The 18,279-nt window shown below is 42.4% G+C and overlaps 1 protein-coding gene across 4 annotated transcripts in view; it reads right to left on the bottom strand.

Moving 5' to 3' along the window:
* Nucleotides 1-18,279, bottom strand: part of LOC108717944 (high affinity cAMP-specific and IBMX-insensitive 3',5'-cyclic phosphodiesterase 8B) — a 98,102-nt gene that overhangs the window by 69,397 nt on the left and 10,426 nt on the right. For 2 of the 4 annotated variants that reach the window (XM_018265406.2, XM_041568956.1), the window contains exon 1: nt 14,311-15,878. The exons of the other annotated variants lie outside the window; for them this stretch is intronic. In XM_018265406.2, coding sequence (XP_018120895.2) covers nt 14,311-14,598 — 288 coding nt within the window. In that variant the 5' untranslated portion in view covers nt 14,599-15,878. Of the gene's footprint in view, nt 1-14,310; nt 15,879-18,279 lie in introns of those variants that run through there. 4 annotated transcript variants of the gene reach the window in all.

The raw sequence follows: 18,279 nt of genomic DNA, 5'->3' as shown, positions 1-18,279 counted from the left end.
GAAGTCCTCGCCCTCAGCTTTGAACCTAGTTTTTTAAAATCATTTTTGAGGACTTCACCACCTCCTCTAACTTTGTCATTGGTACCTATGTGTACCAAGACCGCTGGGTCTTCCCCAGCCCCTCCCAATAATCTGTCAACTCGTTCCACCACATGCCGAACCCTAGCACCAGGCAAGCAGCAGACTGTTCGGCATGTAGGGGCCTTGCGACAGATTACCCTATCCACCTTTCTAATAATTGAATCCCCTATAACTAGAACCTGCCTTTCCTTCCTTGCACTCCCCCCACCACCCGTATTAGAGCCACTGCCTCCCGGGGTGCTCCGAGAGTCAGACTGCTCCATACATGCCAGTTCGGAGTTTTCCTCCCCAGCATCTTCAGCCAAAACGGCGAATTTGCTGTTTTGGACAAACTGTGGACCAGCCCCCCTACTCTTCTGTCCCCTACTCCCCCTCTTGACTGTCACAAACCTTCCTCCCTCATTAGCCTCCACTGCCCCTTCTCCTCCCCCCACTCCACTAGCCCCTGCCAGTGGTTGCTCTGCGAGCCTCCTTTCCTGCCCCTCGTTTGCCGATGCTCTCAGTGCTGCAAGTTCACCCCTTAGAGTCTGCAGCTCAGATTCCAAGATGAAAACCCACCGACATCTCTCACATGTAAATACTGCATGGAACTGCTGCTCCAACACCACATACATGTGACAAGACACACACTGAGTAATACACTTAAAGTAAGTGAATGGTGAGGGAATCGGTTACCACCCTTTCAACGCTGGGCATGATGTTCAGCAAGATTAATGCATAATTGTTAGATCTAAAATCACTTTTTGTAACAGCATTTATGACATAAATAATTTCTTCCCAGTATGTGGTTAAAATTGGACAAGTCAACCAAATGTGGTCGTGTGTTCCCTTATGTTCCATACATCTCCAACAATTAATAGTAATTTTCGAAGATATTTTGTTAAGTTTGGCAGGAGTAAGGTGCCATCTGGTGACCAATTTGTACGAGGCCTCCCTAATCCTCGAGGCTCTTGATGATTTATGAATTGATTTAAATACTAATTCCCACATATAATCAGGTGTAGTAATGTTTAACTCTTTATCCCATGCACTACAAAAAGTGTTCTTAGATAGCGGATAGGCTTGGGAGTTTAAGAGGATTTTATATGATTTTGCTAGAACTTTTTCGACCGCAGGTGATGTTATTATGGGGTGCCGTTTGTCCCAAATACATTCTGTATACAAAACTATCTCTAATACACAGAATGAATGTCTCTCGTGGTATATAAGTATTTATGACCATACACAGATAAATATAATATACAAAAGACTTATTTCTATTAAAGAATGAAAACAAAATCTGGTTAGTGCACAAAAGGATGTCATTATATCACAAACTCCATTCTGTACAGTTTAACAAGCAATCTGTCTCACAAATGTATAACCTCCATGTAACGGACACACTTATGTGCAAAGTTACTTATAGAATGAATTATGTAAAAACAAAGTTGGACATAATATATAATAGTGTAACTAACTAGTGCTTGTCAAGCTAGATTTGAATGACAAAATAGATATCTGTGACAGAAAGCAAGATTTTATAGCACAGGATTCATTCTTTCCACAAAATGACAGTTTTGTTTCACAAAACAGATAAAATAACCATTCTGTGAAGCAACACTGTCAGTCACATTCCTGAACCAATAAGAACAAAGCTTATTGCCATATACAAACAAGATGAGAAGTGGCCAGCTCTGCTCCACATGGCTAAGGCAAAGTATCTGACCTGCTATAGAGGGCGCCCTCTAATGTCCCCTGTGCTGCATAGTAATAAACATGAACAAACCTTTCCTAAAAGAGCTGCTGTTAAACACTACAGGTTCATAAATGGAAGTTTTTACAAATGGCTGAGAAATATAATGCTGCACTTATAATGATTGTAGAGAAAGAAAAGTATGCAAAACATAAATATGATCATTTTAAGTGATATGGCTATTCTTATTGTAGTAACCTGTTTGTGTGGCCATTTTGGTTAAGGGCATTCCTGCTGTTTTGCCATTATTTTATGACTCACTCCTGTTCCTCTTCCTGTCTAAGCTGAGAGCAATAATGGGACAGGCCACACCCACCTGCCATCTTCTATTAAATGTACCAGAAGTTACTGTGCTTGTCTGGCTGCTTTGCCTGCCTCTTAGAGTCAGTTATAAGTTTTGTATATGATAGTTAGACTCCAATGTCTCCTCCTAGCTGTAATCTTGCACCAATTAGCTTGTAGTAGTCTCTTAATAATGTGCTTAGCTATAGTTCAACTACTACATAATAGATTTAGCCAGCGACTTGGGACTGATCATGTGCATCGCACATTGTGTATAGTATGATGTGTAGGTTATATGAACATCCACTCCTGAGTATTGTGTGTAAACAAAAGGCTTCAGGACTTCAACTTCACCTCCTTTCGTGAATTCGGGTCTTTTCACCGCTTCGGGACTTCAGCTTCGTCTTTTCGGCACTTCCGCATTCGGTAATATGTGCAATGGCCGCACGGCTTGGGCGCTCTTAAAGGGGACCCGGCTCTTTGAAAAATGCAGCACTTATGGGCCCCCCTTCAGGCCTGGAACACTTGTCCCCCCCTGCTGGCGGCCCTGGACATGCATGTGACATGGGCGCAGTTGTGCTCTCTGCTCTAGTGTTGTGCCCCCCTTGACCCACTCTGATGTGAAAGGGTTAAGCACTGGGCAGGTAAGGGGACGGCATCATTAGTCTTTTGTTATAAATAAATATAAAGCATTGTATAGCTTCTTGCTTCTATAAAAATAGATTATGATCCCCTAAAATTGCCCCTGCCTAAATGACCCCCTTTTGTTTACACACAGTACTCAGGAGTGGCTGCTCATATAACCTACACATCATACTATACAGAATGCGTGGTCATACCTCCCAACATTTTGGTAATAAGTAAAAAGAGGGACAAAAAATTTTTTGTCATGTAGCGCGGCAATTTTTTTGACCACACCCATTTTTGTGGCCACACCCCATAATTACCATGTTCATTTTACAAAGTTTGGCAGGTTATAAAAGTTTGAAAATATTTCTCCTTATCTAAACTGTTAAAATTACTTATTTTTTTATCTCAAAATTGTTACAAAGTATCTTAGTTGCACCTGTTAGCTGTACTGGCCTCTCTGCCAAAAGCCAATTAAGTTAGAAATTTTGGACACAATAAAGATCTTTACAATTTGAATTGGTGCCTGCTGGAAGTCTGCATACATTGAGTGCCTGCTCCTTTTTACATTTCGGTTTGTCCGCCCCCTATGCTGAGGGCTCAGGGCAGTGCACCTGGGCCACTTCCCTTACGTGGTGAGTAATTTGTTTACCACATTGAAATACAATACAGATGACTTCTTGTAAGTTAGAAATTTTGTTTCTTTTTCTGGCTGTTCAGTGCAGAGAAAAGAGGGACTTTCCAGTACAAATGAGGGACCTCAGGTTGAGCTGTCAAAAGAGGGACTGTCCCTCTGAAAAAGGGACAGTTGGGAGGTATGTGTGCACATGATCAGTCCCAAGTCTCTGGCTAAAGCTATTATGTAGTAGTTAAACTATAGGTAAGCACATTATTAAGAGACTACTACAAGCTAATTGGTGCAAGATTACAGCTAGGAGGAGACATTGGAGTCTAACTATCATATACAAAACTTATAACTGACTCTGAGAGTCAGGCAAAGCAGCCAGACAAGCACAGTAACTTCTGGTACATTTAATAGAAGATGGCAGGTGGGTGTGGCCTGTCCCATTATTGCTCTCAGTTTAGACAGGAAGAGGAACAGGAGTGAGTCATAAGATAATGGCAAAACAGCAGGAATGCCCTTAACCAAAATGGCCACACAAGCAGGTTACTACAATAAGAATAGCCATATCACCTAAAATGATCATATTTATGTTTTGCATACTTTTATTTTCTACAATCATAAGTACAGCATTATATTTCTCAGCCGTTTGTAAAAACTTCCATTTATGAACCTGTAGTGTTTAACAGCAGCTCTTTTAGGAAAGGTTTGTTCATGTTTATTACTATGCAGCAGAGGGGACATTAGAGGGCACACTCTATAGCAGGTCAGATACTTTGCCATGTGGAGCAGAGCTGGCCACTTCTCATCTTGTTTGTATATGGCAATAAGCTTTGTTCTTATTGGTTCAGGAATGTGACTGACAGTGTTGCTTCACAGAATGGTTATTTTATCTGTTTTGTGAACAAAACTGTCATTTTGTGGAAAGAATGAATCCTGTGCTATAAAATCTTGCTTTCTGTCACAGATATCTATTTTGTCATTCAAATCTAGCTTGACAAGCACTAGTTAGTTACACTATTATATATTATGTCCAACTTTGCTTTTACATAATTCATTCTGTAAGTAACTTTGCACATAAGTGTGTCCGTTACATGGAGGTTATACATTTGTGAGACAGATTGCTTGTTAAACTGTACAGAATGGTGTTTGTGATATAATGACATCCTTTTGTGCACTAACCAGATTTTGTTTTCATTCTTTAATAGAAATAGGTCTTTTGTATATATTTTTTCTCTGTGTATGGTCACAAATTCTTATATAACATGAGAGACATTCATTGTGTGTATTAGGGATAGTTTTGTATACAGAATGTATTTGGGACAAACGGCACCCCATATGTTATGAGTATTTGTTCCCAGCTAGTTGCCGGTCTATTCCAATTTAATAACTTCTTTGGTACTTTGTTTGCTTGAGTGTACCCGAGGAGTTGATTATATCCCCATTTGTCTCTTGGGTGAGAGCCCCATCGTTTTTGCATTTCAGATAATGTTATCAATTTATTAGTTATAAATAGGTCACCCATTCTTGTTTTCCTGTTATCCCACATGTTCCACCTGTTGAAAGAACCCCTTTCCATACTTGGCATGAAATTAGGATTATACATTAGTGGTTGAAGATGGTATGGCCGGATGGTAAGTTGGTATTTATCTCTGTTTCTTAACCAGACCCTCAGAGTTGCCCCTATGAATGGATGCTTTAATGGTTCTTTAAGGGAACTCTCGTTCTCAACCCACAAAGTGTTTTCGATAGGATAAGGGATAAATGCCTGTTCCAGGGTGCACCAGTCCTTCTTTACTTTATCGTTAGCCCAGCCATAGATCCGTTCTAAGTGAACTGCTATATAATATAGAAATATATCTGGTAATCCAAGCCCACCTTTGTTTTTGGGCTGGGTTAAGAGGTGATATTTCAATCTAGGGTTTTTACCACCCCAAATGAATCTAATTAGCATAGACTTTATGGAAATAAAGAAGGACTGGGGCAGAAATATTGGTAATACCTGGAAAAGGTACAATATTTTTGGTAATAAAATCATTTTAATTGCGTGTATCCTGCCAAACCAAGAAAGTTGCAATTTATCCCATTTATCTAGTTGATTTTGAAGTGTTGTCACTAGAGGGTCGTAATTGTCATGATATATTTTATTTAAGTCAGATTGGATTCGAACGCCTAAATATTTAATAGCGCTATTCGCCCATTTAAATGGGAAATTTTGTTGTATCAATGAAAATGATCTTACTGGGATATTGATATTTAAGATTTCAGATTTTACATAATTAACTTTAAAATTTGAGACTTCTCCGAATGTTTTCAATAGGGCCACTATATTTGGAAGAGAGGTAAAGGGGTCCGAAATACACAGTAACAAGTCATCTGCAAAGGCGATACACTTATGTTCTTTCCCCTCTATCTGTAACCCGTGTATGTTTGGGTTTCTCCTAATATGGGCAAGGAGAGACTCCATTACGAACACAAACAGGATTGGGGAAAGTGGGCACCCTTGTCTAGTCCCGTTGGATATTTGAACCTTAGGTGATAGTAAACCATTAACCTTTAATTTTGCAGTGGGTTTGTCGTATAATGCCATAATTCTTTGTATAGTAATGTTTCCTATGCCCAAGCCCTTTAAGATTTCTCCTAGGAAAGGCCAAGAAACCCGATCAAAGGCCTTCTCCGCATCCGTAGTCAGTAGAAGTGTTGGTATATTTTCATTTTGAGAGTACTTTATTAATGAGATTACCTTAGCAGTGTTCTCTTTTCCCTGTCTTTTGGGTATGAATCCAGTTTGGTCCTGGTGAATTAATTCTGGAAGATATTCTTTTAATCTATTGCTTATAATTTTTGCATAGATTTTTAGATCCACATTTATTAGAGAAATGGGCCTATAACTCGAACACAACTGTGGATCTTTATCTGGTTTAGGAATTAGGGTGATATGGGCTTCTTGAGCCTGGGGGTGGAATCTCGTAACATTATTGATAGAGTTGAAATATTTCAGTAGATGCGGGGAAATATCTTTTAAGAAAACTTTGTAAAATAATACTGTATAACCATCAGGTCCAGGGCTTTTCCCATTGGGCAGTGAGGTAATACAATTTTCTATCTCTGCTAAAGAGAAAGGTGCATCTAGGGTTTCTGCTTGTTCCAAGGTTAATTTTGGGAGATTCGCCTCCTCAACAAACTTTTCAATTTTTTCTTTTGTTTCTTCAGATTTATATCGGGGTTTGAGTTTGTAGAGTGCCTGATAGTATGTTTGAAATGTTTCAGCAATACCCCTAGTACTACATTGTGGGGTATTACTTTTGTCTAAGATGGATGAAATATGTGTTTGTGGTTGTAACATTTTCAACGTTCTAGCAAAATGTTTGGTGCTCTTGTCATTCAATTCGTGGTATTTTTGCTTGCTACTTAAGTAGGCCTTCTGGGTTTTTTGGTCCAGGAGAGATTTTAGTTTAAGCCTTCTGCTTTCCAAGGTGGCAAGAGTTTTTTGAGCTAACGATTCTTTATGGGCCTGTTCTAAGGATGCTATTTCTTTTAGTAAGACAGTGATCTCATTTCTCTTTTCTCTTTTTAGATTAACACCTAAAGAGATCAGACGTCCCCTTAAAACACATTTAAGTGTCTCCCAAAGTGTGGTAGGAAGGATATCTGTACCTTTATTCAATTCGACAATATCACTTATCCAAGAACTAATAAGATCTCTTCTAGTTTTTGAATGCAGTAGATAATCGTTCAATCTCCAATTAAACTCAGGTTTTAGGGAATGGGGTATTATAAAATGTGTTATTACTGGGGAGTGATCAGAGTATAAGGAGATCCCAATATCTGATCTAGAGAATAGGTGTAGCCACTGCTGAGAAACAAAGACTAGATCTATTCTAGTATACACATTATAGACCTTGGAATAATGTGTGTAGTCTCTCTTTAGGGGGTTTAAAGCTTTCCATATGTCGACTAAGGACATCTCGCTTAATCTCTGTTTCACTTCCTTAATTCCCCTATAAGAGACGCTACTCCTCTTGGAGGAAGAATCTGTCAGTGGATTTAGAGATAAATTAAAATCACCACCTAGGATTACAATCCCCTCTCTAAAATTATCCAAGACCTCTAAGAATTGTTTTATGTATGCAACTTGCCCAGAATTTGGAGCGTAGATGTTAGCGATGGTGTACATTTGATTCAGTAATTTCCCTTTTATTATAATAAATCTACCCTCTGCATCTGAAATCGAATTTATACACTCAAAAGGGAGATCCTTATGGATCAATATAAGCACACCCCGTGATTTCTGTACTGGGTTGTTGCTTGCATAAACAAGGGGATAGAGCTTTGTTCTTAGAGATGGAACATGGTTCTCTTTAAAGTGCGATTCTTGTATCAATATTATTTTCGCTTGGTATTTTTTACATTCAGATAAAATATGAGTTCTTTTCATCTTTTCGTTGATCCCATTCACGTTAAATGAGATCATTGTGCATTCTAAACATTTTTCATCAGTCATAAGTACTTTAGTTTAAGCAGTTTGCTTTACTGCCTTCTTCTGGATAGCTCCAATATATATATACTTTTTGTAGTATTGTAAACCCGTTTATCTTATGCAATATTGGAAGTGTTTTAGGCCCCCCGATATAGGGAAAAGTTTGTAGGATAAAAAAGGGTATAAGGGAAATTTTAAGCCGCATTTGGATAGTGGGGTCTAATTCCCCAGAATACAAATTTTTTGCGGCGGGAGAGGTGACTAGCACCTTCATGTGGGGGATAGTGGGTAGTTTGAGGTGGAAGAGTGGTCTTCTCAGTGTTTTTTTTTTTTTTTTTTTTATTATTTTTTTTTGCCCCCCGAGAAAAAGCCGTCAAGTACAGAATTTAAATGTTAAGCAACAACCCTTCATCCGCTTTGCACAAGTTGAGCTTAATAGAGTCCTCGCTATGTTTCCTTAGCAATAAACAATATACCATATATCATAATAAACCTATAACAGAAAAAAAAGGGAAAGAGAAAAAATTCATTAAGCCCAGACTCTGCAGGGTTTTAGGTACTTATCAGTTCTTGAAGATTATAGTCCTCCCACTGCGATCAAAAAGGGATATCGATATCTGGTCCAGGTCTCAACTATTTAAAGTTCTCTTCTAAGATGATCTTAAGGCTCGTTGACTCTCTTTGGCCCCAGGAACTGTTGGGATCTAAAGGGATGTTTCCAAGGAAATTATGAAATCATTCTTTGGTTGATCTTGTCGTTCCTCGTGTAGATCTTGTGCTGTTCAGGGTTCTCTTGGGACCCTGTGCCCGAATCCACTCTTCTTGTAGATCAATATTAGCCTCAGCTACTGGATCCTCGTCGTTCAGCCAACCAGGTATGTCAATCGGAGGTAACTTAAGTTTTCTCAGGAAATTTCCAGTATCAGCCGGTGACCTGATAGTTGCTGTTGTCCCATCCTTGATCACCGTGAGGGAAAAGGGAAATCCCCATTTATAAAGTATATTTTTCCCTCTTAGTACATCCGTCAATGGTTTCAGCTTTTTCCTTTTAATTAAAGTTTGCCTTGATAGATCTTGAAAAAGTTTTATTATATTGTCTTCATAACAAATGTCGCTTGCTTCTCTGGCTTTTTGTAAGATCTCCTCTTTAATAGAAAAGTTGTGCAGACAACACAGGATATCACGAGGTGCATTTGGAGGGGCAGCTTTTGCCTTTTTCACCCTATGTGCTCTGTCAATCTTTATCTCTGAAATTGATTCTCTTTTCAAGAGCTTGTTGAAAATATGAAGTAGCACTGGTTGTATCCCGTCATTCGCTATTGACTCGGGAACCCCCCTTATTCTGATATTATTTCGTCTGCTTCTGTTTTCCTGATCTTCAAGCAGTCTATGCAATTCAGATATTTTATTATCTTGCTCTTTAATATGTTTTTGCATTGACTTTTGATGAATAGCGACCTTATCGATATTTGTTTCCAAGTTATCGGTCCGTTCGGCAAGGGCCCCAATGTCTTTTTTGATATCTTGGATATCTTCTTTAATAGATCTTGTCATCTCCTGGAACATCTCTCTTAAATCAGATTTGGAGGGTAGTTGTGCAATGTACGATTGTAGGTCGTGCTCCTCGTGGTCTACCCCTGACTCACTATCTGTATCAGAGTGAGCAGTTTCCTCCTCTGCATTATCCCTAGACGCCATCTTGGGAGTCCTGCGGTCAGGTTTTTGCTTAAAAAATAGAGGTGCTATTTCTTTAGTTGTTGGCGGTCGTGGTTTGGGTTTAACTGGGGTATCAATTACTTTATCAGCTTTGTCTCCTTTTTGTCTATGTGTTTTCCCCATATTGGTACGACTTATTATGCAGCCTTGTTCACTTGTTAACAGTTAAATGTTCATGTGTCAGTGGCTGACACGGAGAATTAATTATCACCCCTCTGGAGTCTGACTGTTTGACTCGCTTGTTGCCAACTGCCTGTCTGTACAAAATCTGAAAATGTTCAGCAAAGCCCGGCAATTCCCAGCTCACCTTAAGTGACCGGCCCCAACTTCAGTATCAGCGCGGCCTTGTCAGCTCTCCTCGTTTATATGAAATAGTAATAGTACACCTCACCAAGTAGTACTGCTTTAGCTGTTGTATGTCCTCTCTGACCGCTTCCCTCCAGAGCTGCCTGCCAGCAGGTTCAGGGAAGGATGGGAGGGATGGAATGAGGATAGGCTGCAAAATTTGGTGGCCACCGCTGCATCAAATGGCCACGGAAGGATGATGGAATAAGGGGGTGAATATCAGTGGCCACGAAGGGATGAGGGGGTGGGCAACCCGCTCGGGTTCAATCCAGCTCTTGCCACTTCAGTGGCCGTGAACGGAGCCGTCTCTACGGCGTCCTGGTTTGACCAGGAAGCACCCGCCCACGTGGCGTCCGTCCCAGCAAACCCCGAGCCGCGTCGGCTCACACCACCAGCCCCAACATCGGCGCCAACTCCTCCACTCCGGCCCCTCTGCGACCCCGCCTCGGGACCCGCGACCTGAGACTCCTAGCTTCCAGTCTCAATCTCCGCACCGACACCTCCCCTGTCAGCGCGGGGAGCACGGGTCAGCACCTCCAGCACCTCCACGCGCCTCCACGCAGCCACCCGTCCAGCGGCTGTCAGCGGCTGTCAGCCGTCGCCTTTCCCCCTGCGGGTAGGAGTATTTTTTGACTTTTATTATATCTTTGATGGGTTGTATAGCCCTTATAATCGGCTAATTTCTCGGGTGCTGTTCGGAGCTCAAAACACTAAGCGGCCATTCTCCACCTCGCAAACCACGCCCCCCTAATGCTAAAACTCTCCATCTTCTAGGCAAAAAATAAGATATATTGGATCTAACTGTCAATGAATATCTGACACCCAACTCCTACATGAAGAGAGAATGAAGAACAGATGCTGAGATAGGGATAGTGACGATAAACTTGATTATTTCAGAAACGATACAGAATTATTAATTGATTATATTTAGAAAACGTCTTATTTCAGTATGCTGAAGCTTATATTACATTTTCATTTTTGTGATAGTTCCCCTTTAAGCTGGCCATTCATGACAAGTTCTTCTATTTTTGGCAAGGTCACCAAACGAGCTTACTGATTTGGCCACCCACCTGCTAGGCCAGATCAGATCATCCAGCAGGCATAAAGAGACCAGTTGGAGAATGACCACATCAATGTGCTGATGAGGTTCTCGGTCTGAATGGGATTTTCAAACCTGCCCGATAGATATCTGGTCGATTTTTAGCAGTCTGACAGGCACTCGAAAGGTTCCTATACACAGATCAATAAGCTACTGACTTGATCTGGAAAGGCCAAGTTGTAATCTTTTATCAGCCCGTGTATGGTCAGCTTTAGGCAGGGGTGGGGTTGCCTTGCTATTACTATTATTTGTCTTCCCAATTAACATCATTGGCATATAGTGACAGAATAAGATATGTATGCCAATATCTGTTTTGGTAATCCATCTAAACGTTTAACCCCAACAGTTTTCATGTTTTTCCAAAAGTTACTTGGTGGCAACTAGCCTGCTGAGAACCTACTCCCTTAAGGGCAATGTTTATCAGTGTTCAGAGCAAGTAATGATGGAAGGGGGTATGGAAGGGGTTTTAGGAATGAGGTCATGGATGGAGGATAGGATCGTGTCAGTTTCATGTGATTCCTTGAACTGAACCATCAAACCCAACAGCCACACACACCTCCTGCACCTGAGACTGCTACCCATTTTGCATATCTACAGCAGCAAAAGATGCACAGAGGTCATGGAAAGACAAGTTCCTTGGTGGCCATAGATGCAAAGATCCGCTCGTTTGGCCACATCGCCAAACGAGCAGATCTTTCCGATATGCCATTAACAAACATGGCTATATCGGGGGTAATCTGATTGTTCGGCCGTATGCAACCAGAAGGCCAAAGTGTATTTGAAAGGTGGTGGATGTTTTGAATGATTCTCACATTCTTTACAAAATGAACATGGACCAAGCAAACCATTCCAGTTTAAATGTCTGTGTTTATTATCACAACATACAGTAAGTCATGACGCAGATTCTACAATATTTAAACATGGATTAGGAACACTGCTGGCAATTTTCCCCCAATATGGAGGGGCTGTAGGTGGAACTTCAATGCCCTAGATGCAAGAAATAATCCAGTAATTATTGTTGCAGTACATTATAGGCTTGTACTGATGTTTTTAACTGTGCTCCCCTGGAGTCTGTTTTAAATCATCTATTCTTTCCAAAGGAGCCCCCCTATAAGATATATTGGATCTAACTGCCAATGAATATCTGACACCTAACTCCTGCATGAAGAGAGAATGAAGAGAAACGGATGCTGAAAGATAGTGAATATAACCTTGATTATTTCAGAAACCATGCAGAATATTTATCTGATCATATTTCAGTACGCTGAAGCTTATATTACACTTTCATTTTTGCAATAGTTCCCTTTTAACCATTTTGTTTAAGCTATAATGCAAGGTTAGGCTTTGTAACATGTCTTAATATTTTCCCCATCTCCTACGTGTTGCGCTGTAATTTTTGGGCAGACATCAACATGGTAGTTACTTAACCTCTCCTGTTGGGTGCAGATTTCAGAAGTAGAGAGTCTTTGCACAAAGTAACTGGTAATAAATGATCTATGGGAACTCTCCATTTCTCTTGCTTATTTTCATAATGCACCTCCAAGTTAACTGTTATGTGTGCACAGAAAAAGATGTTCACTAGACTTTTTTTACCGGTGAAAATAGACTTTCCCCAAGTGTGTGTCATTTTCATTTCTGATCATGCTGTGCAACTACAGGGAAAAGCACAAGTTGCCCACTGCATCTGCAGAAGTACAGTAGAGCCCTATAGTGTAGCATTTGTAGCCTAATTCTTTGTTGGGCTTTAGGTCTCCTTTAGCTGTGTTTGGAAAGTCATATTAGAAATTGAGAAGCTACAGGAAGAAAAATTTTTTTGGAAAACTGTATGAGAACCAGTGCATAAAACTAACAAAAGACACATGTTTCATCTTATTCGGGTCAAATAAGCCCCCCTGAGAATTAGCCGGTGGAACTGCATGTCACTGCCTTCTGCCCCAATGTGCAGAACAGCAGCCGGAAAAATAAGTCTAATTATTTCCTTATAAAAAGGATAATCACTGTGAAGAAAATAAATATCGCTGTCAAGGGATTTTATGAAGCAAGGCCTGTCAGACAGATCACACACTCAAACTCTGGTTGCTTCATTGATATTAGGCTTTGAACCCTGCTGCAGTTAATAAACCCTGTTGTAGATATTAAACCCTGCTGTTTTTAAAGGGAAACTATACCCTTAAATCTTTCAGAATAAATATGCTTTACTAAAGATGATACTTTGTGTAGCTCACCTAAATGAGGAAAGGGCCTGAAATAAAATATCAGCAATTAGGGTTAGTGTCACACAGGGAAATTTCTCTGGCAACAGAGATAATGCTATCTGATGTCTTCCGCCCCATCTTTAAAATAAGCAGGGCAGATTCTGTCTCCAAAATGCTGACAGGCATGTGTGGACTGACAGGCAGATGTCGTACCTGAGTGTGAAGACTTGGCGGAAGGCGGATACAACAAACTGAACCTTCAAGTAAATCTACCTTCTATTGCCATTCATTTTTTGTTGGTAATATAAAGGTGAACTTCTCCTTTAATGTATGGTGTATTTTCACCAAGGGGATGAAAAAATCTAGGCATTAGCCCTGCAATGACACCTCCATCGAGGTCATGTCACATCCCACAACTCCAGGGTCACTCTCCCTTGTAATTAGTTTAGCAACACAATAGGCCCAATTATTTTGCAAACACCATTCCTGTCCCAAACCAATCATGTTGTAAACACCAGACCCATAACAGGAGTGAGTGGGGGTAAAATATGCATTAGACCTATGGCATAAGCAGTAGGTGCCCTTTCAAATGCAGAGACCCCCTTTTCTCCACCCTAAAACATTTTGTGCATGCATCTACATTGCATTCATGTACAGTACTGTGGCTCAGTAGGGGCGGCTCAATGATGGTGAAATGGAAATCATGGGGGATATTTTGTTATTCTGTTGATGCCAGTGAGATGTTGGCACCCACAGAAATAAATGTACAGCAAATGGTGTAAGCAAGGCCCAGACGGCACAAGTTACCCTTTACACATGGCTGTGAATGAAATGCAATACACAGAGGAAAGGCATACAAATCAGAATGAATGGAGTGTGACTGTGCTTGGGGTTCAGCTTGAGAGACTTTAGCGATAGCACCCAGCAGCATCCCCTGGCACTGGCAGCCTAGGAGAGAGGTTCTAGTCAAAGGCCAAGATGGTCAGGGGTGAAACCATTTGGTATTTATAGGGAGAATGTTTACCCTGCGGAACTCCCTCCTAAAGGTTGGTTGGATGGTGCCAGTAACAATATGAAGACTGAGGGAGCACAGGACTGACACTGACCCACCTCCCGCTCCGTATCCATTACCTTGACACTGGTGTGGCTCGTCTGAGTCTCGGCCTCTATGCAACTGTGCTGTCCCTGCTCTCTGCGCCCCTTGCGGGAGCCACTCCGTGCAGCAGGAGGGTAGCGGCCCTGGTAGGTAAGTACCGAAGGGATGGAATCTGCCGCGTCGGTCTTTATGAAGAGTCCGTGCAGGGTGGCGGCGGTGCCCTGGGAGATGGTGGTTGTCTGATGCGGGGAGTTGGACTCGTCCGAGTCCCGGCAGTAAATCACTCCGCTCTGAGATACGTGGATGCTGGGAGCGCAGCCCATCCCTGTGCCAGGAGCCAGGGGGGCTAATAACGGGGCTCCCTGTAGGGATGCCCTGCCCTATGCCAACAATCAATCCTCCTCTGCCAGTCAGCTCTGAATCAATATAAATTGAATCTAAGTTGAAGAACTTCTAATATGTCTTTGCAATGAAAGGCAGTTGGATGGTACCACTTTGTGTGCCAATGTCTAGCACCCTAGCCCAGGTGCCAGTCTATACAGTAGCGGGCTAATGGGTAGAACCATCTGTTTCTGTGCCATGGAAGCTATTCCATCCTGCATGCCGGAGTAGCACAAGTTATCAAGTTACTCTCCTGCGGGGGGGTAGATGGGCACCACCAGTGAGGGTCTTGTACTACCCAGTCGGAATATATGCCACCAGTTGCACACAGTGCCAGCAGGAATGGGCAGTCCGTAGGCAAGGATGGCCTGCACTATGTGTGTACAGCACTGACACAGAGACCCAGGTGCTTCTCATACACAGTCTCCATCACAATCCAGGTCGGCTCTTCATACTCAGACAGCAATAGAAATAGCCCCACACCTGTCTGCTCTCCAGCACGGACGCCAAGTAAAATTGCACAGCATAGAATCCTCCCCTATGCCCTATCCCAATAAGGACAGGCTTCTTCTTCCCCAAGCTGCACCTCACAAGCCTTTCCCGGTAAATCTCCTGCTCTTCTCACTGCACAGCGGCTGGCCGTGGATGTACTGTCTCCTAAGCCCTCCCAGCTCTGTCACTGCCTCTGTTCTCCCCTCCTCCTGCTGCTACTGCTACTGCCAGGGAGTAACAAGGCGTTTCCCTATCCCCGGCACATATCCCTATAATCCCCCCTCATATTACAAGGTGTTTTGTTGCCCTCTTACTGTCTCCCGCAGTCAGGTTGCCATGGTGGTTATAGGGGGCAGGGACTAGGAGCTTGCAGCCCGTGTAATCAGTGACCTTCTCTCTCCCTCCCCTGGTGCTGCTGCTGCTTCTGGCATGTTCAGGCACTTCTGCTTCATGGTCGCTAATCAAAAGCATTTCTCAGGTTAGACTTCAACCTACTGCCAGCCATGTGTATGCCTTAGCAGCAGAGACAGCCACAGTCAGCAGAGGCCCCTGTGCAGGATTGTATAAGGGCACCCCATAGCCCGAGCCCAATAGTACTCTCCCAGCAGGCTCCCTTTTGGACCCAGTCACCCACACTGCGACCCAGGAGCCTTCAGCAACAGACCATTCAAAATCATGATTAAGGTCTGTTCAGGCACCCACAGAGCACACCATCACCCATACTGCACTGCTCTCTCTATTTAAAGCAGGGGTTTCCAACCTTTTTTACCCGTGACTGTGAGCCATATTTAAATCTAAAAAGAGTTGGGGAGCAACACAACACATGGGGACAGGTCCAGATTTGCAAGATGGGCACTCCAAGGCCAAATCTGGATTTGCCAGCCTGGTGCACCTCACACTTCCACTCCTTTGCTTCTGCTCCTGCTACCCCCCCCCCTCCAAATTCACTTTTATGCGCGTGCGAAATTCTACAAACCATATAAGCAAATTTAGATGCGGCTGGGCGGCATTCCACCCATTAATTTGTGCCGCCCTAGGCCTGGGCCTTTGTGGCCTTCCCACAAATATTTACAGGCATGGCAGGGTTGCAAACTTCTGGGCCAGTTTTAGGGTTGGTAAGAAAAGGTCTTTCCCTTAGGCTCCTGTTATCACAGAGGCATCTTTGTGGGGGAAATGTAAAAAAAAACATATATTTTGTAGAAATGGCTACCCCACTAGAAAACTAGTGGGTGCTTGAAGTTGTATTATTACCTGCAGGGCATTTAATGTAATTTACATACCTTAGATTGGAGTGGGACTGGGGAGTTCTGCCTTTCTGTATTGAATAGGAGCTCCCTCTTATCTAAATTAAGCATGTGGCAGCAACTGGTTGGGGTTAGTTCTCACAAGGAGATTCGAGGAGATTCAGGGAGATTTTGTAGCATGGTGACTAATCGCCTCGACTTCTGGCGACAATCTGCCCGAACTGCCTCCTCGTGTCTTCCCATCCGCTATAATGAAAAGTCGTCTGTGATAAAGTACACGCGGCGCTGCGTTTTCAGAAGTCGCCCGAAGTTTCTTCGTGAGACAACTACAGGCAAACTGAAAACGCAGTGCTGCGTGTGCTTTAGCACAGGCGACTTTTCATCATAGCGGATGGGAAGACACGAGGAGGCAGTTCGGGGAGATTGTCGCCCAGAAGACTAGGCGATTAGTTGCCAGGCGACAAAATCTCCCCGAATCTCCTCGTGTGAACTAACCCTTAGTCCTGTGGCAGCAACTAGTTAGTCTTGTGCCACATAGAAGGTGGGTTGGGGTATGGGTTAATTTCTAACATAGATATGGTAAAATATCACCCTCTGATATTCTCCTGAAAGGGTAGAATCAGCCGTGGTGATATACCCCTGTGATATTATTATACACAAGGTGCTCTTTAGCCTGGCACATGAGGAGATTAGTTGCTAATGATAAATCTTCGCTACTGTGGGTGCCAGCACCCTGAGGGCAGGTCTGGTTGCTGCGAGATGTTTACATTCTGTGACATGTTATTAAGCACAAATGACTTCTAATTAGGTAAAGATTAGCACCTGTAGCTAACAGCAGCAAAAGGTGCCTTTGGGACTTCATCAATCCGCTATTTTAAGTTAAAGGCTTCTCGGGTGAGACAATGAATTGCTATATTGTATATGGTGAATGCAGGTACAGGATTAAGGGTATGGTCACACTGGGAGATTCGGGATGATTTTGTCGCCTGGCAACTAAACACCTCTTCTTTGGGGCGACTAATTTTCCCATCTGTCGTCCGCCTGCTAGGATGAAAAATCGACTGCGGCATGGCACTTGCGGCACTTTGTTTTCCGAAATTGCCTCACGAGGAAACTTCAGACGACTTCGGAAAACTAAGAGACGCGATTTTTCATTCTAGCAGGAGGAAGACAGCGGGAAGCAGTTCGGGGAGATTAGTCGCCCCAAAGAAGAGGCGATTAGTCGCCAGGTGACTAAGTCTCCCAGAATCTTCCGGTGTGCCCCAACCCTTAGAATGGCATGCATGTTTCAGAAATGTAGCAACAGAACAATGAGTGACAACCCATCACATTTGTAAGACAAATAACTCGTTGATATGGCATTCTACAAACAGTTTTTTCCCATGCTAATGAAGCACAAGCAACTGACGTTTAACAAGCAGCCTTCACAAGACAAGGCTAGTAAATATCACTCCAATCAAATGGGAAAATTACAGATTGGTGCAGGGTACGAACTTAATAGAACATAATTATTAATCCCACCCAAAACTCCTGTTGTACATTTTACACCAAGGCAGTATTGTGCTCTGTTTAATTATTGTTGGACTACATTTTATCCTTAATGTATATAGCTCCGACTGTTAAAATCTGCTGACTCATTCACTCTAGATCAAGTCAGTGGTTTATTGGCCTGTGTATGGGGTCCTTGAGAGGCCCTGTCTGACCAATATCTAGGTTATAAAACATATACACAAAAACTATATTTATTAGGTAGATCTGAAAAATCTATGGGGCAAGGATTGCATCTGCACTTTGATGCAGTCCTCCTCTAACAGATCCCCCTAGGCCCACAATATTATTCAGTCATTGGCCCCAGGGCAAAAAATCCATGAAAAATCCAATTGTGTA

The sequence above is a fragment of the Xenopus laevis genome, chromosome 1L (assembly GCF_017654675.1).
Source record: "Xenopus laevis strain J_2021 chromosome 1L, Xenopus_laevis_v10.1, whole genome shotgun sequence".
NCBI lineage: Eukaryota > Metazoa > Chordata > Amphibia > Anura > Pipidae > Xenopus > Xenopus laevis.
The sequence above is the reverse complement of the archived record's forward strand: the minus strand, read 5'-3'. Positions and strand labels throughout refer to the sequence as shown.